General features: G+C 38.6%; 1 protein-coding gene across 1 annotated transcript in view; it reads left to right on the forward strand.

Moving 5' to 3' along the window:
- The window catches only part of CUBN (cubilin), a 308,780-nt gene that overhangs the window by 209,488 nt on the left and 72,655 nt on the right, over positions 1-26,637 (forward strand). Inside the window, exons 44-54 of the mRNA XM_025396458.1 lie at positions 4,805-4,979; positions 6,152-6,330; positions 8,902-9,111; positions 9,766-9,906; positions 10,935-11,116; positions 16,850-17,021; positions 18,847-19,053; positions 21,153-21,302; positions 23,233-23,354; positions 23,842-24,067; positions 25,549-25,736. Coding sequence (XP_025252243.1) covers positions 4,805-4,979; positions 6,152-6,330; positions 8,902-9,111; positions 9,766-9,906; positions 10,935-11,116; positions 16,850-17,021; positions 18,847-19,053; positions 21,153-21,302; positions 23,233-23,354; positions 23,842-24,067; positions 25,549-25,736 — 1,952 coding nt within the window. The remainder of the gene's footprint in view (positions 1-4,804; positions 4,980-6,151; positions 6,331-8,901; positions 9,112-9,765; positions 9,907-10,934; positions 11,117-16,849; positions 17,022-18,846; positions 19,054-21,152; positions 21,303-23,232; positions 23,355-23,841; positions 24,068-25,548; positions 25,737-26,637) is intronic.

The raw sequence follows: 26,637 nt of genomic DNA on the forward strand, positions 1-26,637 counted from the left end.
TAAGATGTCTAACTGTAAGTTAATTCTAGTTATAGAAACATTGTAAGAATTACATTTGCCTTATTTTGTAATAATTTGTGTGCTGTTTTAAACAACACATAATCTTTTGATTCTATTATTACCGATTTAATTACATATTACATGAGATCCTTAATTGCTTGTACTTAATTACACTTGATTATAATTGCATTTAATTCTACTGTAATGATTTGATTCTAGTGACATTTACTTTTTAGTAATGTTTAATTGAATAAATAAATAAATAAGTAGGCATCACTTTTTAAAAAGGGAATAATGTCAGTAGAAAGTAATATAATAATAAATTTTTGCTTTGTCCCACCAGAAGTTAGATAATATAGATTTCAAAATGATCCTATGACTTGAATCCCAGATTCCTATATATATATATATGTATGTATAAATGAAATCATATGTTTTATTGCACATTGTATGAGATTTAAAGTCAACATGATTTCTTTGTTTGGGTAAAAGAGATGAGTAAGAGTCTTCACCAACTGACACAGAAAAATAATCGAATAGCTTGAGTAAGGTTCAAAACACCAGGGAAGGAGCAGCTTTGGTCACTTCCCAGTGCACAGAGCTCTGGCACAAGGAGGGAGCTTTAATGCAGCTCGGTGGCCACCTGCACCATTGCTTTCTAAGCTGCGATCTTCTCATCCCTCCCTCTATCGATGCTGAGCTTTGCAGCTGAGTCATGAATGGGCAGTTTTCACTTGGTAGCAAAGCATTTCAAGAGTAGCAGTGTCTTGAGTCTAGTGAGTAGGTGTCAGCCCATCTTACATAACTCTACTTTTCTGTTTTTGTTTATTATAGACTCAGTCTTTTTTTTCTTTCTTAAGACAGGGTCTCTCTCTGTCTCCCAGGCTGGAGTACAGCAGCACGATCTCAGCTCACTGCAACCTCCACCTCTCAGGCTCAAGTGATTCTCCTGACCCAGCCTCCCTAGTAGCTGGGATTACAGGCATGCACCACCACGCCCAGCTAATTTTTGTATTTTTGGTAAAGATGAGATTTCACCATGTTGCCTAGGCTGGTCTTGAACTCCTGAGCTCAGGTGAGCCACTTGCCTTGGCCTCCAAAGTGCTAAGATTACTGGAGTGAGCCACCGTCCCCAACCAATAGACTCAGTCTTGATTTGTATTTTTAAAGTCAACATTTAGTGGTAATTCAGATACACTAAGTGATACACTAAGGGTGTATTTGACATTGCACCTCTTCTGTTCCTTTGTGGATTCACTGTTCATGTAGTATGGTTATGGCCATTACTTCCTCCCTGTCTTTCTTAAAGCTTATTATGACTGCTGTTAACATCAGACTTAAAAGTCTGAATTTCACAACCTCTTGTTGGCAACCTGAAACAACAGCATCACTCTTAGTTCTCTCTACTTAACCAACTCAACCATGTTCCATAACTATAGCCATCCTCCTACTTCCCACATCTATCTGGCTATCTTCCCACCATATCTACTTCCATGCCACTCCCATTTCTCAGCCTTTAACCTAGGTCCTTTTGTGAACATTTTTTGACATCAAATCACCTAGTTTTATACCATTTTTCTCCAGAGACGCTCCTTCGCTATGGTTGATTGAGATTTCTAGGACCCTGTGGTAGATGCCTTTTATTCTCACCTGATTAATAGGCCTATTGATTAATTAATCAAACATTTACAAGGTGTTTCACATCATGCAAACCACCAAGTTCTGCCAAGGAGTTCACAGTATGGTAGAGGAGACAGACAAGCAAAGGCACAATTAGAACATGATACAGGGCTAGGCATGGTGGTTCATGCCTGTAATCCCAGCACTTTGAGAAGCCAAGGCAGGAAGATCACTTGAGCTTAGGAGTTTTAGACCAGCCTGTGCAACATAGAAAGACCTTCTCTCTACCAAAAAAGTTTTCACAGTAGCTGAACATGGTGGTGCACTTCTGTGGTTTCAGCTACTCAGTAAGCTGAGTTGGGAGGATCACTTGAGCCCAGGAAGTTGAGGCTGCAGTGATTCATGATCATACCACTGCACTCCAGCCTGGGTGACAAAGCAAGACCCTGTCTCAATGGGAACAAAAAAAAAGAACATGGTATATGGTATAATAAGTGCGAGAAAGAGGAATGCACAGAATAGAAACACCTACTTCAGCCCAGGACATCAGAGAGGACTCCAGAGGAAGTAGATGAAGAGATTTGCCAATCAATGATAAAAAGATGTGAGTGCATAGAAAGTCTCAATGTTACAAGTCATATTCAGTAATTTGAAAGAATTCACTACTGCTAGAGAACAGAGTCAAAAAGAAGTAAACATAATAGTGATGAACCAGGCAGGAATCACTGTGTTCAGGGCCATGGACGCCACCCTAAGTTAGTTAAGATGTTAATCAAAAGGTAATGGGAGGCATTGGAAGATTTTGCTCCAAAGCCTGAACAGTGTGATCATATTACAAACACTAATGTAGCTGCAACACTGAAATCACTGGAGGCAGGGAAGACTAAGGAGAGAGAGACCAGATGAAAGAGTAATTTAGGGAAAAAAATTACACCCTGAACTAAGGCAATGGCAGTAAGAAGGTAGGAGAGAGGGCATATCAAAGATATTATAAATATGGGATTGAGTGAATTTGGAGGTCAGTTGGATGTGAGGCAGGAAGGAAGGGATGGGAGGAGCCTTAGGAGCAGTTGTTAGGTTTTTGGCTGGGTGGATCCATTCATCCCGCAGACATTTATTAAGAACTTTTCATGGGGCAGACACTGTATTAGGTCCTGGGGATGTGTCAGTAAACAAACAAAATCCATGTCCTCATGAGGCCTAATTCTAGTGTTAAGATGCAGACAATAAATAATTAAAATATATAAGATGCCATATGGTGAAAAGTATCAAGGAGAAAAATAAGGCAGTAAGGTGGATACAGAGTGTCCTTGGGAAGAGGGCCGATGCTGTCATCAGCAGACTCAGGTATGGAACTCTGGTTGATGAGCAAATGAGAGTGTTCACTTGAGACATGTTCAGTTTGAAATCTCTGAATTACCTCCATTGGAGATGCCCAGTAAGTGGCTGGAACATAAGTCTGGAGGTCAGAACAGGGGTCTAGACTGAATCTGTAAATACGGGAATAATCAACAGACTGCTTATCGTTTAAGTCATGAGGATGTATGACAGCAATTGGGGGATTATTCAGAGTGAGATGAAAGGCCTACAGGAGGATTCCTGAGGGCCTCCAGCAACATCAGGGAAGCCCTGGAGAGAGGTGCCCAAGAGCCAGAGGAAGAATGATGCGAGGAGTAAAAGGAGGAGAAGAGCTTGGTGTCACAGAAGCCAAGGGACAAAAATGTAAAGAAGGACAATGTGATCAACCGTGTTAAATGCTGTGGATATAAAGTAAGAACTTAAAAAGTTCTTTGGGCATATAACTGTAAGGTGACTTGGTAGAACATGAGAGCTTTCATAGGGTTGAAGAAGGAAGGGCAAAAAGAGAGAAAGAGAGAGACACAGAGACACAGAGAGAGAGAGAGAGAGAGAGATTAAATAGGGCAAGATCCTGGAGGTGACAATAGGATGGGAACTTGATCCAGAGATACAGGAAGATAATGTACAGAGGGAAAAATAGAGTGTAGAGATGCAGATGAATTTATTGAGGATAGTAACAAATTAGGGGTAACAAATAGAAGGGATTCTCCTCTGATTTCTTCTACTTTCTTTGTAAAGTGGAGCCTAATGTAATGTGCTTAGAATCAAGAGGAAATGGGGAAAGTCAAGGGTTTAGGGAGTAAAGTTCAAAACAACTGTTGTAGTTTATATGAAAAGTAATGGGTGAATTGCTCGGCGGTGTTGAGATGGGAGAACATATATTTGCAGGGGCATCAATTTCCATGAACAAATGGCTTGAATTGAACACAGCCACAGAGTTGGTATTTTGCAAGGGAAGTTTGAAGGAAAGCAAGGGAGTCGGAGCTCATCAAAGGGATTTGCAATTTAGAGTTTCAGAGTTGGGGGAGTTGGAAGTATTGACAGAATTCAGGATGTGACTGTAAGTGGATGAGTGACAGTGGACATAAATGTTGCTAGAGTTGAGCAGATCAAGTATGTGTACGGCTAAGTGATTGGACAGGTTAGTTTCATTGGCATTGTAAGTACTTTTACTCCTATCTGGTTTGTTTGTTGAAAATGCCAAAGAATATTTATTGATAATAGAAAAATATTTTGTGATAATGCTTTGGTTTTTTAGAACAGAAATATTAAAAAGCTCCTTTATCCTCTGGCATAACATGGCTAATAAATTGTCTCACACCATTGATCTTGTTTCTCAAATGCATCTAAATCCTGAAGAAACATAATGAATGAATGCTCCTAGAGTTGTGCAAAGATATATCTGCTTAGTCTTTTAAATATACCAAGATCATAGCTCTGCATCATTCTTCTGTACTGAATGCTCAGTGGGAGGCTGTAACTGCTAGCATACTTACATGCTTATCGAAGTGGTGGATATTTATTCATGCTTCTGTGATGTTCTGCCCCATGCACCCTGTGCCATAATCATTTGGTTGGCTTTAAGAAAGAATTAAATTTCCAATGAGAATAGATAGATGGTCTGGCAAATTAAAAAGTGTCACACCTGGTAGCTCCCTTGATAGCAAATTGAGAATTTGTTTGCTGGAAAAGAAAATGAGGATCATAATAAATGAAGGGAAATAGAGACAAAATACAGAGAAGTTGACTTTAAAAGATGATTTGTGGCCATTGGTTGCATCCCCTTCACCAGATCATAGACTGATTTAATTGTGTTTGCTGACAGCCTGTGGGGGCAATGTCTACATCCACGATGCTGATTCTGCTGGGTATGTGACCTCCCCCAACCACCCTGATAATTATCCCCCGCACGCTGATTGCATTTGGATCTTAGCGGCTCCACCGGAAACACGCATACAGCTGCAATTTGAAGATCAATTCGATATTGAAGTAACACCCAAGTATGTCACTTCCATTTTCATCTTTTTTCCTACCCAAAGTTAGTATTTTTTAACTGTCATGTCTCAAAACAGTCCATTTCTTTCAGTAGCACATACTGCAAGGAAATCTAGGGGAAAAGGGAAGTGCTTAATGGCTTAGGCCTGAAAATACAGTCGGCCAGTCACTCTCCCATCAGCTGAGCAAGTTATGTACATGGATACTGTCCCTTGTGACCCTAGACACTTCCTGCAAGGGACACTGAGGGTGGCTACTTGAGATTGATGTTATCCATTCTTCCTCCCACAGGAAATATATCGTGTTTCTGATAGATGAATATTTATTTGCCTAGCCTCATATTCGGTGTCACAAATGATAAAACATCTGTTTAACAAATGGGAATTTGTGTGGTGTGTCACCAGGGGTCACCAGTGTCGGAACAGTACTAAAGCATGCACAGTATAATTTCTCAGTCTTTATTTAATAAGAGCTCTGAAAGGATTACAAAACAGAGAGTAAGTCTTACTATGTTGAAGAGAAAGAAAAACTATATAGATTGTAAAAAAAAAAAAATTTTATCTTTCCTTGAACAAAAGCATGTGTACATTTGCATGAATGCAGCTGTGGTGCAAAACTTGGATATAAGAGCTTGTGTTGCTATTTCTGGCACTGGGTCTAATACTACTCTTCCACTCATGGTGCATTAATTGGCTCATGTGACTTCCTGAAGAAACGTTAGATACATGCTTATCTACGTTTATGTACACAGAAAATTCCAGTTGGGACGCTCCATTAGTCCCAATTACAGAGCTGTTAGAGAATTTATCTTTGTCATGTGAAATGTATCAAATCATTATGTGGAATAAAATACTTGTTGTTTTTTGAAATTCATAGGGACTAATTTGAAAACAACATTTATATTTGTAAAACCAATACAGAATATGGAAGGGAAGTGAATATTCTTGAATGTAGAACATGTAAAACCTGTCTTTTGACCTACTAATAAAAGAATGTGTTATTAGGAAAAATATCATACAGCAGTTTAAAGTGACGTGGCTTACGCTGATTCTATCATAGTCTTTTATGCTAGGAAACGATGATTTAATAATATCTTCAAAGAAAGTAAGTGAGATTGTCATTATCAAAATAAGGCATTTGACCATGTAAATTTAACAGAATTTTGTTTCCACTTCAGCTGTACTTCCAACTACCTTGAGTTGCGGGATGGAGTGGATTCAGATGCACCAATACTTTCCAAATTTTGTGGGACATCTTTGCCCAGCAGTCAGTGGTCCTCAGGAGAGGTTATGTATTTGAGATTTCGATCTGACAACAGCCCCACACATGTGGGATTCAAGGCCAAGTATTTTATAGGTAATAATTTTTTTGAAACTTTTATTTTAGGTTCAGAGGTACATGTGCAAGTTTGTTATATAGGTAAATTCATGCTTGGAGGTTCGCTGTAGAGATTATTTCATCAGCCAGGTACTAAGCCTATAACCTAATAGTTATTTTTTCTGCTCTTCTCCCTTCTCCCATCCTCCACCCTATCAAATGAAAAAAACATTCCATGCTTATGGATAGGAAGAATCAATATTATTAAAATGGCCATACTCCTCCCCAAAATTTACAGATTCAATGCGATTCCTATCAAACTATTATGACATTCTTTACAGAACTAGAAAAAACTCTTTTAAAACTCATACGGACCCCAAAAAGAACCCAAATAACCAAGGCAATCCTAAACAAAAAGAACAAAGCTAGAGGCATCACAATACCTGACTTGAAACTATACTACAGGGCTACAGTAACCAAAACAGCATGGTACTGGTACAAAAATAGACACATGGACCAATAGAATGGAATAGAGAGCTCAGAAATAGGGTCTCACACCTACAGGCATCTGATCTTCAACAAAGCTGACAAAGGCAAGCAGTGGGGAAAAGATCCCTATCCAATAAATGATGCTGGGAGAATTGGCCAGCAGTATGCAGAAGATTGAAACTGGACCCCTTCCATATACCATATACAAAAATTAATTCAAGATGGAGTAAAGACTTAACTGTAAAACACAAAATTATAAAAACCCTGGGAAACATTTTTATATTAAATAAAAGAGTTATTATAGAATGAATATGTTAAAACATTTTTTAAAACCATGACTTTTTAAAAATAAGTCTTTCTATTTGCCTAATTTTAAAAATATTTTAATGCTAGAAATAAGTAAGGTGTGTAAATGTTTGAAACCACAGTCATTAGTCAACTTTAATTTCTCTTTTAATTTTCATTTTAAAACATAATCTTAGTAATTTGAATATTTTCTCTAACTTATTTGTGAAGAAATATATGTAGTTAAACTCCTGTTTCTTCAGCTTACTATGAAATACAGTAGTTCTCTCTTATCCATGGTTTCAATGCCCTTGGTAAACAGAGGCCCCAAAATAGGTACACCAAGATATTTTGAGAGACCACATTTACGTAACTTTTCTTACAGTATACTGTTATGATTCTTCTATTTTATTATTATTGTTGTTAATCTCTTATTATGTCTAATTTATACAGTAAACTTTATCATAGGTACATAAATAGAGAAAAAAATAGTCTATATGTCTGTATAGGGTTTGGTACTATCCAAGGTTTTAGGCACTCACTGGGGGTCTTGGAATGTATCCCCCAAGGAAAAGGAAGAACTGCAGTATGTTTATTACTTTAAGTAATAAAACTATTTAAGAACCAGATAACTATATTTAGAACAGTGTCTTTGAATTCCTCATCATATATAAAATAATTAAGCTTTTTTTTCTCTGAGTCTCTAGTATCAAATCAGTCACTGGATAAAAAGCAAACATGTCAGTGGGGCATGGTGGCTCATGCTTGTAATCCCAGCACTTTGGGAGGCCAAGGCAGGTGGATCACGAGGTCAGGAGTTCAAGACCAGCCTGGCCAAGATGGTGAAACCCCGTCTCTACTAAAAATACAAAAATTAGCCAGGCATGGTGGTGGGCGCCTGTAATTCCTACTACTCAGGAGGCTGAGGCAGAGAATTGCTTGAACCCGGGAGGCGGAGGTTGCAGTGAGCCGAGATGGCACCACTGCACTCTAGGCTGGGTGACAGAGAGAGACTCTGTCTCAAAAAAAAAAAAAAAGAAAAAGAAAAGAAAAAAAAAGAAAGCAAATATGCCTATTCCGCATTTTGATTTCCTTATTTAAAAAATGAGCAGTAACTTTGCTTGTTGAAGATTCACTAAGATTCACTATAATATGGTCACAATAGCACATAATTTGATATCTAATAGGTCTAGACACAAACCAAATATTTAATACAGTGAAAGTTCAGAAAGAGTAGTGGTAACAATGTTTAACTACACCATAGATCATGTTATATCCTGAGTCAAGCTGCATATAATTCAATTACCTATCACACCCAGTTAATAAGACATAATTGAAGAGTAATTTTCAAGGCCTTGAGATATCAGTTACTGTAGTGAACTGTTTAGTTGAGAGTAAAACTAGAAATGGCAGGTATCTCCACAGTACCTCTTCCAGCTGAGCATGGGTTCAGTCTTTAGGATCAACACAGGGTACTGGGCAGGCCAGATCAGCCTATCAGTTGGTCTTGAGATGAAACTTGTGACTAATAGCTCTTACATAGTGTCCCAAAATAATTAATGTGACACTACAAATATTCCATTTAGTTGTCATCTTCTGTTTCCCATTATTGGATTAGACTTGTGTTATCATTTCTGTTTACATCAATGGTAGAATTCAAATAATGAGGAAAGCACTAACCATTTTCAGAATTTTAAAAACTTCAATTCAGAGTCAATTGGCACCTAAAAGTTTTCAAATGTGCTGGTGAAATGAAGAAAACAAAATTTGTAATAGAATCACTCTTGCTTGCTTGCTTGCTTATTTATTTATTTATTTATTTATTATTTTTTGCAGCTCAGTGTGGGGGAAGAGTAACAGGGCAAAGTGGTGTTGTTGAAAGCATTGGACATCCAACACTTCCATATAGAGACAACTTATTCTGTGAGTGGCATCTCCAGGGGCTCTCCGGACACTATCTCACCATCTCTTTTGAAGATTTTAACCTTCAGAATTCCTCTGGCTGTGAAAAAGACTTCGTGGAGATCTGGGACAATCATACTTCTGGTTAGTGAAATATATCTGCTCTCTTTTGGGTGTTTATTTTCACATGTACTTATTCAGCCTCTGAAGTTTCTTCACTTCCAAGAAAGGCAAAAGCATGTCTATACTCTGCAGAGAAGTACAGACTAATGAGTTTTGGGCAGTACTGGCGATTCTCTCCCTCCATTCTACCATTAACAATGGATGCCCAGAGCCCAGGTGTCATATAGCCCCCCCTAGAGGCCACTTGAGGAGAGCAACGGTATTGGGAAGGCACCTCTTGCTGCTGAGACGTCCCATTGCCACATGATGCGGTTATTTGAGGGGTGTTCTATAGCTTGAGAAGGGGAAGGGGCCATGCATGTCTCCTAGTGGTAGCATAAGGCAGATATTTGTCACTCTGTTGTCTCAGATCATGTTTTCAACCAAATGAGCAAGGCTTCCACATTTCGCTGAGATATTCTTCCCCTAATTGGTTGCATTTTTTTCACTTCTTCATATATTTGAATATGTTCATTTTTATTCATGTTTTCCTGTTTGTCTTGACAGAAATTAATGTTTCTTCATAGACAGGGTCTTGTTTATTATTATTTTCTTTGTATACACAGGACACCTCGAATAGAGGTTAAAAGAAATCAATCACCTGGACATGTATATTTAATTATTTGCCTCTCACAGGAAACATCTTGGGCAGATACTGTGGAAACAGCATTCCTGACAGCGTAGATACTTCTAGCAATACTGCTGTGGTCAAGTTTGTCACAGACGGCTCTCTGACTGCCTCAGGATTCAGACTGCGATTTGAATCCAGTGTGGAAGGTGAGTGCATTGATTCATTCAACACAACATTGAGCACTCGCATTGGACAGACACTATGCTAGGCACCGCTGTTACAATATTTGAAAAACAAAACAAAACATGACCCCTATTTTCTTGGACCTCCATCAAAAAGTCACAGTGATAAATGAAAAATCACAGCTGTGATCAATGCTATAAGGGAAAATAACTAGTATCACGAGAGTTATAATAAGAGGATGAGAGTTATACTGTAATGCCCACCTTAAGAAAGTCCTGTAGTTACTCAGAATGTGTCTTACTGCAAACCCGACAAACTCAGATGAAATAAACATCTTGTTCAGAAAAACTGGGTACTTAACATTAACTTTCTGATTTTCCTCTTTTTTTTTTTTTTTTTTTGTAAACCTGAGGTCTTGCCTTGACCTCCCAAAGTGCTGGGGTTACAGGTGTGAGCCACCACTCCTGGCCAATTTTCTTGATTTTTTTTTTTTTTTTTTTTTGAGACAGAGTCTCGCTCTGTTGTCCAGGCTGGAGTACAATGGCATGATATCAGCTCACTGCAACCTCTGCCTCCCAGGTTCAAGCAATTCTCCTGCCTCAGGCTCCTGAGTAGCTGAGATTACAGGCACACACCACAATGCCTGGCTAATTTTTGTGTTTTTAGTAGATATGGGGTTTCACCATGTTGGTCAGGCTGGTCTTGAACTCCTGGCCTTGTGATCTGCCTGCCTCAGCCTCCCAAAGTGCTACAAGTGTGAGCCACTGCGCCTGGCCCGATTTTCCTGATTCTTAAGTTCATTACATTCACTGATCTCTCATTTCTTGGGCCATGATGATAATTAAATTGCTGCCTGTGGACTATTATCCATGGAAGGCAGGGTTAAGTATTAATAGAGATAAAAAGTGAATGTATATGTTCACTAAAATCCTTATGCACATAAATAAATACAGAGAATAATTTTGTCTAGAAGGCTAATTTTTAGAGCTTTCCTGATGAAAGACATTTTGATTTGATTGGAAGTTTTCTTGGCTTTTTTCCCCCACATCAGAGTGTGGTGGGGATCTTCAGGGCTCTACTGGAACATTTACTTCCCCCAACTATCCGAACCCAAATCCTCATGGCCGGATCTGCGAGTGGAGAATCACCGCCCCGGAGGGAAGGCAGATCACCCTAACGTTTAACAACCTGAGGCTGGCCGTGCATCCGTCCTGCAACAATGAGCATGTGATAGTAAGTGTTCCCTGCCACCTGACATGTTATATTCCATCGTTTAAAGAGTTTACTGACCCATAAATCATAGTCAGAAAGCTAGGTCAGGAAAATTGCCATCTATGCAACTATAATTCAGATAAATTCTAAGTATTGTTGAGAGAACAAAATCACAGTAACCTGTCAAAATAATTGTAAAAGTTGTTTTAAGAGACTATCAGCTATCACTCTGTGCATCAGGGTCATAGAATAAATTTTAAGAGTGAATGATCATGACAAATAGCAAAGCTGGGGAGGCTGTGGGAAGCTAAGCCTACAGCAGCACATAGCTGAATGGGACCAGAGTCACAGCACAAACCACCACGAAAGTTCTGAGCAGATGGGTGGTCCTGCATAATCACTGCTCTTTCCAGGGGTGCAGAGGGCCTCTTGGTGGGAGAGCACTGCTACGTGACCTCCACGTGGCAAACTCCAGTGGTTTCAGATGTGCCCTCAGCACTCTCTGCTTCCTGCAGTAAAAGAAAGCACATGAAATCCCTGAGTGTGAATAACAGATTGTTAACTGTGAAGTACTATACATACATACGTGTGTGTAGATAGGTAGATTGGATTAATATTAGTAAATTTCTCCACCCAACTTGCCCCTTCTGCAGTATTTGTTATCTCAGTAAATAATTCCAAACTTCTGGTTGCTCAGGTCAAAAATCTCGATGTCTATTTTGGAATCCTTCCTCTCACATCTATAAGCAAGTCCCATTGGGTGTATCTATAAAACTGTCCACAACTGAACTACTTCTCATCGTATCTACTACTACCACCCCCGCCGTTCACTTGGATTATTTTAGGAAGTTCCACCTGGTCCCCCTGGTTCGGTTCTCATCTCCCTACATTCTCAACACAGCAGCTTCTGGTGGTTGTAAACCTCAATCAGATCATGTTGCTCCCTTTGAAAATCCTCTAATGGCTTCTCATCTCACTCAGAAGAAAATCCGAAATTACACCTGTGGCCCGCCTGGCTGCCACTTATCTGCTGCCCCTCCCTCTTCTACCTGTTTGTCTTATCTCAAACTCCTCTCTGCTCGCTGGGATTCAGCCACCTGGCCTCCATTCTGTTTCCTGAATGCGCTGAGATGCTCCCCATCTGGCTGTTGCCCTCATCTGGAATGCCCCTCCCCAGATGGCCTGCTCCACACCCTCACTTCATTGGGGTCTTTGCTCGAATGCCTTTTAATCCATAAGGTCTAAGTACCTTATATTACAGACCTCACCCTGGCCTGACCCTTCTCTGCCATGTTGTTTTACAGCACTTCACACCTGCTGCCATACATTATTTTGATTTGTTCATCAGTTTATTGTCTGCTTCCCCCACTAGAATGTAAGCATTCTAGCCATGGCTTGAGAATATGGCTTGAGGTCAAGCCATAGTTTCATTCACTGCTGGGGATTCACTGAATCCCCCGTGCCTGTACATAATAGAGATAAATAATTGTTGAATGAATGGGTATTAGAGGTACTATCATTATACTTTAGTAACAAGCCGCTTTTGTTGTCAGTTTAATTGTCTCCTGTTGGGTAGTGAATTTCAAACATATGAAATATCTTTGTATCTTATGACCACTTTGTATTGCTGTAAAATGATCTCATTCAACCTTCAAATTTTACTTCCAAGTTCTAATATCTGAAGGACTGAACTGTTGTCTTTCAAATCTTGAAAATGAGAAACCAAGTGGGTTTTCTTTTATTTGAGAGCCAGGAAATTTTGGACTAAGATTGTTTATTGTAAGAAACTTTTTTTTCGTATTATTGATTGAATATATATAAACAAAGATGAAGTAGAAAAAATACTAACCACTCCCACTATACCGTATTTTGATTCATTTTCTCATCTCTTCTTGGCAAAGCATACTTTATATACTTGTAATCATGTGATACAAATCCGCTTGAATTCTGATTTTAGTCCATTTTTCCGGTTATAAATATAATGGATGCTTATTGAGCAATATTTAGAGAGTTCAGAAAATAAAAAATATAAAGGTATTTTTAATTCTACTCATCTATTACTAAAATTTTGATGTATATGCTAACAGTTTTTTTACTTTTGAAATTATTTTCGTAGTTTAAATCATACTGAATATAATGATTATCAGGAATTTTACGAGTATTCGCATATCCTTAGGAAAGAGAATATGAACAGTCACAGTTTTAGAGCTCAAATAAAGATAAAAGTTATAGCCACAACCACAATTCCAAAGCAGATCTTACTTGTCATCTCCCTATCCCTTAATTATCAACTTATAACTCTTGCAGCTACTGCTGGTCGGTTTTATGTCATTATTTCTAAATAATATTCCTATTCTACTACTCCTTGCATTTTTTGGACATTATCTATCCACATCCTACTCTGGAAGATGAAAATTACCCCCCTGTCACCACAAACACACATGGGGTATCCACAGTTTACATGCTTTCCCAATTGTCTCCCAAAATACGTATGTCACAGCTTTTGCTTAAATTGTCATTCAGTTGACATTACCATGATTATGTAAACACCATTCACAACTGAGCCAAGTAGTGTACTATGGCAACATTTGCTTCTGTTTTCCTAAGGAATAATAACCGTGTCCTCTTTACATTTTCTTGGGTTTTATGCATTGATCACCAATTCTTCCACACCCTTTCCACCCCAGGTGTGCATCTTTACCTTCTGTAGTAAAATATATGAGTTCCATTTCTTTTTCTCAGTAATATCCTTCCTTGAGCCTTTGTCCATCAGTTGCAAGCCTGATGCTAGCTGTCATTTCAGAATTTCCCTTTGCCATTACATATGCAAGCTCCTTCATTCTTCTCCTGGGCTAGAAAGCTGGCTTTGTGATGCTATGCACGTCCCTTTCTTGGTTAATTTCCTCTTTTGGTGAGGCATACCCTCTTGTAGCTCCCCAAGGAAATGGGCAAGGGCAATAAATTTTTTGAGAAATGGTATACCTGAAATTATCTTTATTTTACCATCAATCTTTGAAAAGTATATATTTAAATATTTTATATGTTTGATATATTAATATATATGAATATATTAATAATAATTTTGAAGTTTTGTGTTGCTTATTTGGGGTCAGTTTTCTTCATGTTCCTATGTCCTGTTTACTAATATTGGTCTCTGCCTTTTACATTAGTCACTTCCCTAAATGTCTGCTGATCCTTGGCTATTCATTCATATTTAAGAATGAATTACCGAAAAGATGACTGGCATCTCTGTATGCATGAGGAGACCCTGACTCTTTAATTAGGGAAAACTACAAACCTGCAAATGTCTTATCCACAGGTCTTTGCTCTTGGGGAGGTTAAAACTCCAGCAAGGAATCACTTTCAGAATTAATTTTTTTTCTGAATCTTTAGTATAATGTCCAGATTCCTTTTTTGAAATATATTTTTATATGTTCAGTGTTTATTTTGGTTCCTCTTTACTCTGCTCCAAACAAAGACATGTGGGTTGGCCTTTGCCCCCACTCTATTTGATTGAGAACTTGCCCAAAAGAGGAAGAAGAAAGATGAAAGAGGAAGAAGAAGAAGGAGAGGGAGGAGGAGAAGGAGGAGGAGAAGAGGGAGAAGAAGAGGGAGAAGGGGAAGGAGAAAAAAGAACCAGAAGAAGGAGAAGGAGAAAAGAAGGAGTAGGAGGAGGAGAATGAGAAGGAGAGGGAGAAAGAGAAAAGAAGGAGAAGAAGAAAGAAAAAAAAGAAAAGAGTGAAGAAGAAAGAAGATCTGCTGGTGCAGAGGAGGCAGCTTTAACTTTCATTTGTTTGCTTCCTGGCTAATACCATATCCAGCTGAACTGAGCCTAAAATTTCTCTAAACCCACCTGCCTATCTGACTCTCTGTACAGATAGAGAAAATGAAAAGCTATGCCACCTGTGTCTGATTTTGTCCCTGCTCATAGCAAATCCTAAATCTCACGTGCCTGCTTCCTATCCATTTGTACTCTGAGAGTTGTAGTTTCTGAGTACAAAAGGGATTAGAGGACAATGATGGGAATTGCATTCTGGTTGCGTCTAACAGCAGAAGTCCATGTGATAAATGGATGACTGTAACATGTTCAGTCATTGTGATTCTATGCCAAAGGCAGACTCAGAGGCAGGATAAGAGCCATTGATCACGGTTTCCAACATGTCCCATTAACCTTATAGTTGGTTCTAATCCCTTTTGATTCCAGCAATGTGGTGTCCATTCCTGTTTTCAGCATTATAGAAATATTAGTCCTCATCTGTTTCTTTATGCATTACTTCATCGTTTGGAATCAGAGGGATGGTTTGAATCCCAGTTCTATTATTACTAGTTATTTGAACTTCAGCAAATTACATCATCTTTCTGAATTCTGGTGTCTTAATCTGGAAACAGGGATACTGTTATCTGCCTGGGAGGGTGTTGTGTTGATTGGATAAGACAGGCTGAGTGGATGATAAGCAAAGACTGGCATTTTTGTCTGCTCAGTAAATGATAGCAAACTCTTCTTCTGGTCCAGCGACCCGGAAGACACTTTAGACCAGAAGCCCCCAGAGAGATAAATTTGATTAATTATAGTAAATTTAAAGAGATCTTTTGTTGTGGAGTGCATTCTCCTTCTGCATAATTGTTAGTGCCATAGTCTGAGTCATTATTTCTAATCTTAAGTCATTCAAATCCTTTTAAAAATGGGAATGTCAGTCACTCAATCAATGAATTATTTTTCAGTTATTTCATCTAGATTTTTTTTGAACTGTGAAAACCAGGCCTGCAAATTCATTTGATTTTGTAAAGCATTGGAAGAATAGTTTGCCAATTATTGTAACTATGTGAATGACTACAGTTATTATTTACTATTTTAGAGTCAATAATAATCCATTCTTAGAAATTCAAATAAGTAAAGAAATTGAAGCTTTGAATCCACAACTAACGGGGAAAGAACTATGTTTAATTGCATATGGAGATTGATTTTTCATGTTACTTTTCAAGGTATTTAAAAATATCTGCTTGCTGGGTACTGTGGCTCACACCTGTAATCCCAGCACTTTGGGAGGCCAAGGCAGGTGGATCACCTGAAGTCAGGAGTTCAAGACCAGCCTGACCAATATGGTGAAACCCCGTCTCTACTAAAAATACAAAATTAGCTGGGCATGGTGGCGCATGCCAGTAATCTCAGCTGCTTGGGGGGCTGAAGCAGGAGAACTGCTTGAACCTGGGAAGTGGAGGATACAGTGAGCCGAGATCACGCCATTGCACTCCAGCCTGGGCAACAAGAGAAAAACTCTATCTCAAAAAGTAAATAAATAAAAATTAAAGTAAATAAAGAAAAATGTCTGCTTTATTATATACATAAAATCATCAGCTTCACTTCCAAATAACAAAGGTCCTGATGCATCGTTAAGAAAAACTGCCCATCAGTGAGCTCTGCAGACCACGTTGTAAGCACGATGGCTCATCTCCTTTACACTGAGAGCACGGTTTCCACTTGCAAAGTGTGTAGCAGCTTTTAATCTATCACCACATGGCAGGAAGGCATTACTGCAATACTTTCATTCTAGTGAAATCACCCTGTGGTCACAAAATGTACTCAGGGTAACATAGAGGCTTGTGGCACTGGGATAGAAACCTGAATTGTTAGGTCATTCATTTTGGGGCAGGGTTCCCATAGAAGGAAGTGGGTCTGGGCTGGGAATATAATCTTCTAGGAAATATACAGTAAGATTGATTGTGTGCCTGCAGGTTAAATTCTTTTTCCAACAGGTATTCAATGGCATTAGAAGTAACTCACCTCAGCTAGAGAAACTGTGTAGTAGTGTGAATGTAAGCAATGAGATTAAATCTTCAGGAAGCACAATGAGAGTCATTTTTTTCACGGATGGATCCAGGCCATATGGCGGCTTCACTGCTTCCTATACCTCCAGTGAAGATGCAGGTAATGTAGGATGTTGTAAAGGCACCTCATCTTATTTTTTATTTTTTTAAATTATACTTTAAGTTGTAGGGTACATGTGTACAATGTGCAGGTTTGTTACATATGTATACATGTGCCATGATGGTGTACTGCACCCGTTAACTCATCATTTACATTAGGTATATCTCCTAATGCTATCCCTCCCCCGTCCCCCCACCCCACGACAGCCCCAGTGTGTGATGTTCCCTACCCTGTGTCCCAATGTTATTGTTCGATTCCCACCTATGAGTGAGAACATACAGTGTTTGGTTTCCTGTCCTTGCGATAGTTTGCTGAGAATGATGGTTTCCAACTTTATCCATGTCCCTACAAAGGACATGAACTCATCCTTTTTTAAGGCTGCATAGTATTCCATGGTGTATATGTGCCACATTTTCTTAATCCAGTCTATCATTGATGGACATTTGGGTTGGTTCCAAGTCTTTGCAATTGTGAATAGGAATGCACCTCATTGTAATCAGGTGTACTGCAGATGCCCCCAGCTACTGTCAATGGCAGCAAAGCCATCCATTTTCCCTCTAGTGATACTTGGAATCTTTGACATAAGACAAACACACATAAGCAGATCAAAAATGCACTGCAGACAGAAAAAAGCTTTCTGATTTCAGAAAGAAACTGCTATGGTGAATTTAAAACTTTTAATGCTGTTAGATGAGCTTCTAGCACAGTTTCAGGTCATGTTACCATGAGGGTTGGTGACCTGTTCCATCGTTCCTGGTCAACTCTTTTGTGCTGAAAGAAACCATCTACCTCCTAGAGGGTAACTTAGTCTCAGAGAGGAATTAATTTTGCTGGGGACAGAACAGACTTTATTGTTTCTAGTCATCTATCCACACACGTATTTCCAGTGAAAATAAATGGGAGGTTTGATATGATATAGAATATTCCAAAATTAAGCAAGATATGGCCTCTAATTATAAATATCCTCCTATTTCCTGGATTGGTGTTTTTAAAGGTTTTAAAATGTGGAAGGGGGAGTGAATATTAAAAGAAAAACGCGGCCGGGCGCGGTGGCTCAAGCCTGTAATCCCAGCACTTTGGGAGGCTGAGATGGGCGGATCACGAGGTCAGGAGATCGAGACCATCCTGGCTAACACGGTGAAACCCCGTCTCTACTAAGAAATACAAAAAAATAGCCGGGCGAGGTGGCAGCGCCTGTAGTCCCAGCTACTCGGGAGGCTGAGGCCGGAGAATGGCGTGAACCCGGGAGGCGGAGCTTGCAGTGAGCTGAGATCTGGCCACTGCACTCCAGCCTGGGTGACAGCGCGAGACTCCTCCGTCTCAAAAAAAAAAAAAAAGAAAAAGAAAAACGCTGTTATTTCATTGGTACAAGAAGCATCTGTTCCTTTATTAAAAGGGGGCAAATTCATTGGCAAGTCAATGTCCTATTATCTGTTGGATTTAAGTTAATTTATTAGATCAAGTGGAGAATTGCTAATCAAGCCATTAGGACCTGCCACCATTATATTTATGTATTCCTCTAAATTAAATATTAATGAACAGTCGGCCTCAATATTTGAACCTATTGATACAGAGCCAAACCCCAACCACTTAATCTGTAGCAACAGGAAAATAGAGAAGTTGTTGACTTTTGCACATCTTTCCTTTATAAACTTGCAGAAACTTCCATAATTTGCATGCCTTTTACCCATAACCCTGACTGCATCTAGAAAAACAAATCAAAGCAGTAGTGTTGATGTTTTAGTTACTGTTCCTGTATTGTTTATCTCTTCTGTTGTGGCCTGAATCTTACTACTACTTTCTCTGTTGCCTTCTGTTTTCTTAGTGTGTGGTGGGCCTCTTCAAAATATTCCTGAAGGAAACTTTACTTCTCCTGGCTATGATGGAGTCAGGAATTACTCAAGAAACCTGAACTGCGAATGGACTCTCAGCAATCCAAATCAGGAAAATTCATCCATTTCCATTCATTTTGAAGATTTTTACCTAGAAAGTCACCAAGACTGTCAATTTGATGTCCTTGAGTTTCGAGTGGGTGAGTTCTATTTAAGAACACATTCTCCTGTTTATCTACAATATTCTTTTTATCTTTTTGTTGTTGTTGCTGCTGTTGTTGTTTTCAGACAGGAGCTGGCTCTCTTGCCCAGACTGGAGTGCAGTGGTGTGATCATAACTCACTGCAGCCTCAACCTTGCAGGCTCAGGTGATCCTCCTGCCTCAGTTTCCCAAGTGGCTTGGACTACATGTGTACATCACCACATACAACTAATTTTAAAAATTTTTTGTTTAGAGATGGGGTCTCCCTATGTTGTCCAGGCTGGTCTCAAACTCCTGGCCTCAAGTGATCCTCCCTCTTTGGCCTCCCAAAGTGCTGGGGTTACAGGCATGAGCCACTATGCCTGGCCTACAATATTCTTCTTATGCTTGGAGACCACTAACAATGAAGGGAATCAAATGACTCTAACATAGGTACACACAATCCAAAAGAACTCTGTTCAAAGCCATAATTCTGTGTGTGCCCAGCTGAGGAAAACGAACCCCAGGAACAGTGAGTGACACGGATCACTGTACAACTAGACCCTGTGTTACAGTCACTTCGTTTCCTGGCATGTGACTCTTGCCGAAGAGAGAGTCCACTACTATCAAGACTCCTTTCCAAGGAGACTGGGACTTAGCATGCTCAGCATGTGTTGGCAGTTTCCTGAACTTCCAGGATTTATGAAGGGGCTGTGAAATTCTCCTGAGGCCTTAGGAGTTAAAAGAAGTTTTGCAATATACCAGATGGAGAAACACATGGAAGCTATTTGGGGAAATAACCCCAAAGCAGTCATTTGTCTTGGTTTTCGTGATAGAAAAGGATTGCGGTGTACTCAATAAACCATAATTCTCTGAAGAATTTTTAAACCTCTGTATTCAAGGAGGATGAATCAATTTTCTTTCTTCCCTATAGTGAAGGTATAGATTATTCATTAGGTTGCTTCCATGATTATGCTGACACTTTTTTCTCAGTAAATAAACAAGTAGATAGAGGAAGACAATAATATTGTAAATAGTATGTAATCATCCATACTGTCAAAGTTTTGCTGAGTTCTGTGTTATCCCAAATTTTAAGAAAAGGAGGTTGAAAGCAGCAGAAGCTCATCAGTTAGTTGGTGGAGAAGTCCTTGAGAAACTGAGAGGTCAATGTTAGTCACATCTGAGAACCTGAGCGACAGGATTTTCAAGAAGGAGAATTCGATAGAGCCTATGCCCACAGACCAAGGGCCTCAGCTGGAGAGTCCTCCCACCTCTCTGAGGCTGAGGAGCCTAAAAAGGCTTATGAGGGAAAGAGAAGTTGTGGTTTGAGGATGTTCTCCATGGAATTCTGATAAACCCTCACCCCCTCTACCTGGTTCAAAACTACGGGCTTGTAGTCTTAAGCAAAACAGCTGTATCTCAAATTTCAGTCAGCTAAATGCTGTCTTCTCTTTATTTGCTCAGGTTTAGTTAAAATAGTTTGCTCAGTTAAAATACTATATATCATTGATTTAGAAGGTCAGTGATGTTTATCTGACAGAATAAAAAGAAAGCAGATAAATGAGAGCCCTGCTGATGCTCTATACATGTTCATCAAACCCTTGAAAAGTAATCTTCATAAAAAATATCAGGCTCAGATCTGACAGCTCTTGGCCTGAGTGCCGAATATTGTGTCCTTTTTAGTTGATTGAATACAGTGAAGAAATCTTTCCAATTTTAGGCAATGATCACTTTATCTTGAGGATATATTTGATCACTGTTGGTATTATATTTCTTACACCCTACAAAAGGTGTGTCCAAAAGTGCCATTTTAATTCATTGTATCTCTGTTTAAATATGCCGAAATAACTATGAAAACACAAATTGGAACACAATGGTATCCACAATAGAGAGAGGTTCATTTCAAAATTGCTTTGATTTTTTGTGTTTGTTTTACCCTGTTGGAGGGACTTTCTTTGGCGGTTGACAAAGACAGAGAAACATTGTGCAATGTCTGCTACTAAATCAGAATTTAAATGTGTGTCAATTAACATCTTGAAATTTGTTCTCACCAAATTCATTGAATGTATTTCTCAAAAGCTATATCAATAATGAAACTTGGTATATTATTTTGTTCAGGTGATGCTGATGGGCCCCTGATGTGGAGACTTTGTGGTCCTTCAAAGCCTACATTGCCACTGGTTATACCTTATTCTCAGGTATGGATACACTTTGTCACCAATGAACGTGTAGAACACATTGGATTCCATGCGAAGTATTCCTTTACAGGTAAGAGTTATAATTAAGATCTTGATAAAATTATTTATAAAGATTAATGATTTTTATAAAGATTTCTTATATATTTATTAGACATTTCTACATAGCTATTAGTTTTTTAAATATTATCAATGAGATTTTCTACATTACATTTTTTAATTGGTTGTGGCTGATATCTAGAAATGTTATAATTTGCATACATGTATCTTTAGTCCAAAGATCTGGCTGTCCTCTTATTAGTTTTAATATGTTGTCTATAGATTCTCTTTTATCTTTCTGTATAAACAATCATGTCTTCTGCAAATATTAGTTCTTTTTGCTTTCAGCCGTAATACTTCATTTCATTTTCTTACATCATTTTGCTAGCTAGGGCCACCATCAGAATATTGAACAGAAGGAATGATAGAGCATCTTGTTTCTGACCTGGATGTGACTGTCTATGACATTTTATTGTTAAATATATTGGTTGCTCTTAAGTTTCCAATAAGTATCTTTTGTTAAAGAAAATCCCTTCCATCTTTAGTGTGAAAAAGCTTTTTTAAAATGTAAATGGGCGTAAGATTTTATCAGATAATTTTCTGCATCCATTGAGATGTTTCAACTTCTTCTCCTTTCATAAGTTAATATGACAAATTATATGAAAGATTTCTTTCTCTTGGTAAACCATCCTTGCATTTTTGGGATAAATCCTATTTCGTCATGCTGTGTGTTTTATACATACAATGGATATTATTTGCTAGTGTTTTGTGTCGGATTTGCATATGTGAAATTCACAGTTTGTGCTGGAAAACCCAGCCCTACTCCTGACTGCTTCCTTTGGCTATGGGAAGTTTTCTAGTCCCTTTTCGCAAGTATGCCAGTTTGTTTAGATTCCCAACTTCATGTAAAAGTCTCAATTCCAGTCCTTCCTTCTGTGGAGACCCAGAGCCATATCTTCTCCTCCTACCTGGTCACCAAAACCTCAGAGCCCAACCCTGGGACCCACGCATGCTTTCTTTAGCCTCTCAGACTGTCACTCTTTGAGTTTCACTCCTCTCACTTGGAGTACACTTACTGCTGCCAGATTTTGGAGAGCTGCTTTTCTTTCCATTGAGTTGGCTATGAATCAAAATGTGTTTTAGTTATGGTTTTATCTAACATTCCTTTGTGTTATAACCAAATGGCTGGTTGAAAGGAGGAGTGAAATTGATTATCTACTCACTCAACCATCTTGCCAGTTGACTTGCCTTCATCACATTCAAAGAAAAGAGTCAGGTTTCAGTAAGCGGTATTATTTTTATTGAACGTCAGACCATATTATGCTTCAGAAATGTATTTGTTTTTCAATTTTCAATTTTTTATGCTAATACTGTATGGAATTTTGTTATTCCTAAACTTCTACCCAAATTTACTTTTCTTCTATTTAATTTCATTCATTTTATACATATATACACACATATATATACACATAAAATATACATATACAAAAAATATACAAAATATATATACGTGTGTGGTGTGTGTGTGTGTGTGTGTGTGTGTATGTGTATGTGTATGGTTTCTTTCTTTTGAGATGGAGTCTTGTTCTGTCGCCCTGACGGGAGTGCAATGGCATGATCTCGGCTCACTACAGCCTCCACCTTCTGGTTCAAGCGATTCTCCTGCCTCAGCCTCCTGAATACCTGGGACTACAGGCAGATGCCACCATGCCCAGCTAATTTTTGTATTTTTAGTTGAGATGGGGTTTCACCATGTTGGCCAGGCTGGTCTTGAGCTCCTGACCTCAGGTGATTTGCCCACTTCGGCCTCCCAAAGTGCTGGTATTATAGGCATGAGCCACCATGCCTGGCCTGATTATGTTTCTAATCACAATATCTGATGGCTATGATTACCACTTACTTTGGCTTTACAGGTTCTTGTTTTTACTTCTGTGTGATTGAGAGGGTTACAAATCTCATTTCAGATTGTGGCGGAATACAGATAGGCGAGAGTGGAGTGATCACAAGCCCCAACTATCCAAATGCTTATGACAGCCTGACCCACTGCTCTTGGCTATTGGAGGCCCCACAGGGGCACACCATCACTGTGAGTACTAATGACTGGGTGAAATGCTTCTGAGACCATAGAACCACAATAGCCTGTCGTGCATGGAAATGGAGCTCTTTTAGTAAGCAAGTGATTAGAGAAGGCTTTGATTCTACAATGAGATCACTGTTTTTCCCTAACATTCTCTCACTAGAGCACCTACGTTGGCATCTATAATTAATGAAGAGTGAAATCTCTTTTTTAAGCATAGGGAAAGATATACATAGAAGATAATTCTACATCTTAGAGAGAAGTGTATTCATTTTCTTAATATGAGTTGCCATCCCAAACTAGGGAAATGTCTTTTCTCAAGTTTTCCGAGAGAACCTTCAATAAGGAAAATGAGTAGAGGAGAAAGGAGAATTAAATAAGAGACAAAAATACAAAATTATAAAAATTAAAAGAAAATAAAAGGATTTGTAAGGGCCTTATCTACATCAAGGTTGATAAAAGCTCACTGAAAGCTCATTTCTTTTTTCTCCTGCAGCTCACATTTAGTGACTTTGATATTGAACCCCATACCACTTGTGCTTGGGACTCCGTCACTGTGAGGAATGGTGGGTCCCCTGAATCACCCATCATAGGACAATACTGTGGAAATTCAAACCCTAGGACAATACAGTCAGGTTCCAATCAGCTGGTCGTGACTTTTAACTCAGACCATTCATTGCAAGGTGGTGGATTTTATGCTACGTGGAACACACAAACTTTAGGTAAAAGAAACGTTTGCTGCATTTGATTTTTTTTTAGTGATGTGTATTATGAACTCATGTACATTTTGTACCTACTTTACATCAGACTTAATTCTAAATATTTGCACATGTCGTGTCATGTAGCAACCCTGGTGGGATAACAATGTCAATACCTGGCGTCTCTATTTTGCATAGGCAGAGACTGAGGAAGCATGGTTTCATCATTTCCCCAGATACATAGCTGACAATTGGTAGTCAGGATTTGAATAAAGGCAGTTGAGTCCAGAAACTTTGATCTCAACACTTCCTGATGCTGCCTTCGTCGGCAAAAGGGTATGGCACAACTGCGAATCTCAAGTAATAGAAAGATGAGTTGGAATCCCAAGTGCTTGATATTATCTGGAGCCTAGAAGCAGAACGCTGAGTGGTGGTGAGCTGAGGGCAGGAAAATAAGTCCACAACATAAAGAGCCTTGGTTTATATGTTATCCCTTGAACAATGGGAAACTATTGAAGAGTTTTGAAAAGCAAGGTGACAAGATGAGATTCGTAATTTAGAACAAATTCTATAGTGAATGGGTGGGTACTGAGTCAAAATATGACAGATTTCATTCTAGAAGAATAGTTTTTGTGCATAGAAAGTATAAACATTGTGAAAATTCTTAGAAAATACAAGGACTTGTATCAGATACTTTATTACGGGTTTCCGGAAATCTTGAATATCACACAAGACAATTCTTTCTGGTAGAGTCACAGTTATTATGAAGCTCTTTGTAGACTGAGTCAGACTTTCCCTCATTAACAACCACTGGCTGTTGCTGAAGTCAGAAGGGAGTTTTAGGTGAATCCCTGATTTCCAAGGGTTTCACAGCAAAAGATTCAGAGAATACCTCTTTAACTTCATTTTGTTTTGAGTTCATATTTTTCTTTGCCATCTCTTAAGTACATGTGTTAAAAGTATGAAAATTCTAGATTTTTCTTCCTTTGAATCCACGTAATTAATTTTGATCCATCAGTCAGTTTCAATATGAATGAGCCAGATTGGTTAATAAAATAATTTTCCCCAATTCAAAATCACTTTCTCTAGTTAGAGTTAGAGTAAAGTTGCAAATGGACTGTAGGGTAATATTCTCATGTGTTAATGGTAATAAAATACAAAACTGCATTGCCAGGTTACATATACTACATAGCCTCAAAGAGAATAAAAATACAGCTCTTGTTTGAAGACATGATGGAAATCTATCCTCTTTATGGCAAGGATTAGTGTTCTCAGTTGAGTTTAATATTATTGTAACACAACTGTAACAGCTGAAATTTTCTCTCAATTTAACTCACCTTTCCATTTATGGAGAGAGCTTGCTGTGCACCTGACTGGAAGATGATCACTTGTAAAAAATGATGAACTGAAATCTCACATTTAGAAATGTTCCTTCTGTAGAAGTCTTGAGTTTCCAAAATTACATTCCTTGCAGATTGATGGCTTTTTACATGGCAATATTTCAGGTTGTGGTGGAATATTTCATTCCGATAATGGTACAATCAGATCCCCTCACTGGCCTCAGAATTTTCCCGAAAACAGCAGATGTTCCTGGACGGTCATTACTCACAAAAGTAAACACTTGGAGCTCAGCTTTGACAACAACTTCCTAATCCCCAGTGGTGATGGACAGTGTCAGAATAGCTTCGTGAAGGTTAGTACACTTGTTCATTTAATTGGAGCCAAGTTGGTTTGGTGAACAATAGTGTTTAAGCTAGAAATGATTCATTGTCTCTTAAAGTAAGAACATTTTGCTGCCTGGATTCCTTGGATGAAAAGTGAGAAAGTGAGAAACGTCAACTGTTAGGAGTTAACGTTTCTTTTCTTTCTTATTTTCCAATAGATCCTAAAGGGAAAATGCCCTTTATAACGTAGGGTACTGCCACAGGCAAAATTTAAAGCATGCCACAAAAATTATGAAATGTTGAAGAAGCAGCTAATGCCAGCCTTCACCTTGGGCCTTAAGAGCCCACAGGCTGAAAAAACCATCAGAAACCCATGTAAAAATGATGGGAATGGGGCATCAGGAGAGCAAGGCTCTTTCGAAATCTAAAGTTATAAATACTGCTCGTGTGGCAGTGGCTTGTCGCTTTCCACTGACTTGTGACTATGATGACTGTCTTAGAAATTCTTTTCGTTTGTTCTATTTTGCATCTTCCAAGTTATATCTCTAAAAGGCTGTGCCCCCCATTCATGTCTCTCATACCTACCACCTGCATGTTCTTCTCTGAGCTACTTAAACAATTGGCCTTTAAGTTATTCAACTGTAAAATGAAGAGCATGATTCCTTCTTTAGTAGGGCTATTTTAAGCATTGGAGGTAGTACGATGTAATAACATAAGTAGTGCTAAGTACTTGGAATATAAAATCACTTAATGAGTCAAAGTGGCTTTTATTGTCAGTGTTATTACTTCATATCAGCTCTCAAATGATGATATATATCTCATTGACCCATGCTTGCTGTTTAAATGGAAATCTCATATGTATATAACATATGTATATAATAAAATACATTTAATATATACTTTTCTTAATTGCTTTTTCCATGAACTAAA

This window comes from Theropithecus gelada, chromosome 9, assembly GCF_003255815.1.
Source record: "Theropithecus gelada isolate Dixy chromosome 9, Tgel_1.0, whole genome shotgun sequence".
Lineage (NCBI taxonomy): Eukaryota > Metazoa > Chordata > Mammalia > Primates > Cercopithecidae > Theropithecus > Theropithecus gelada.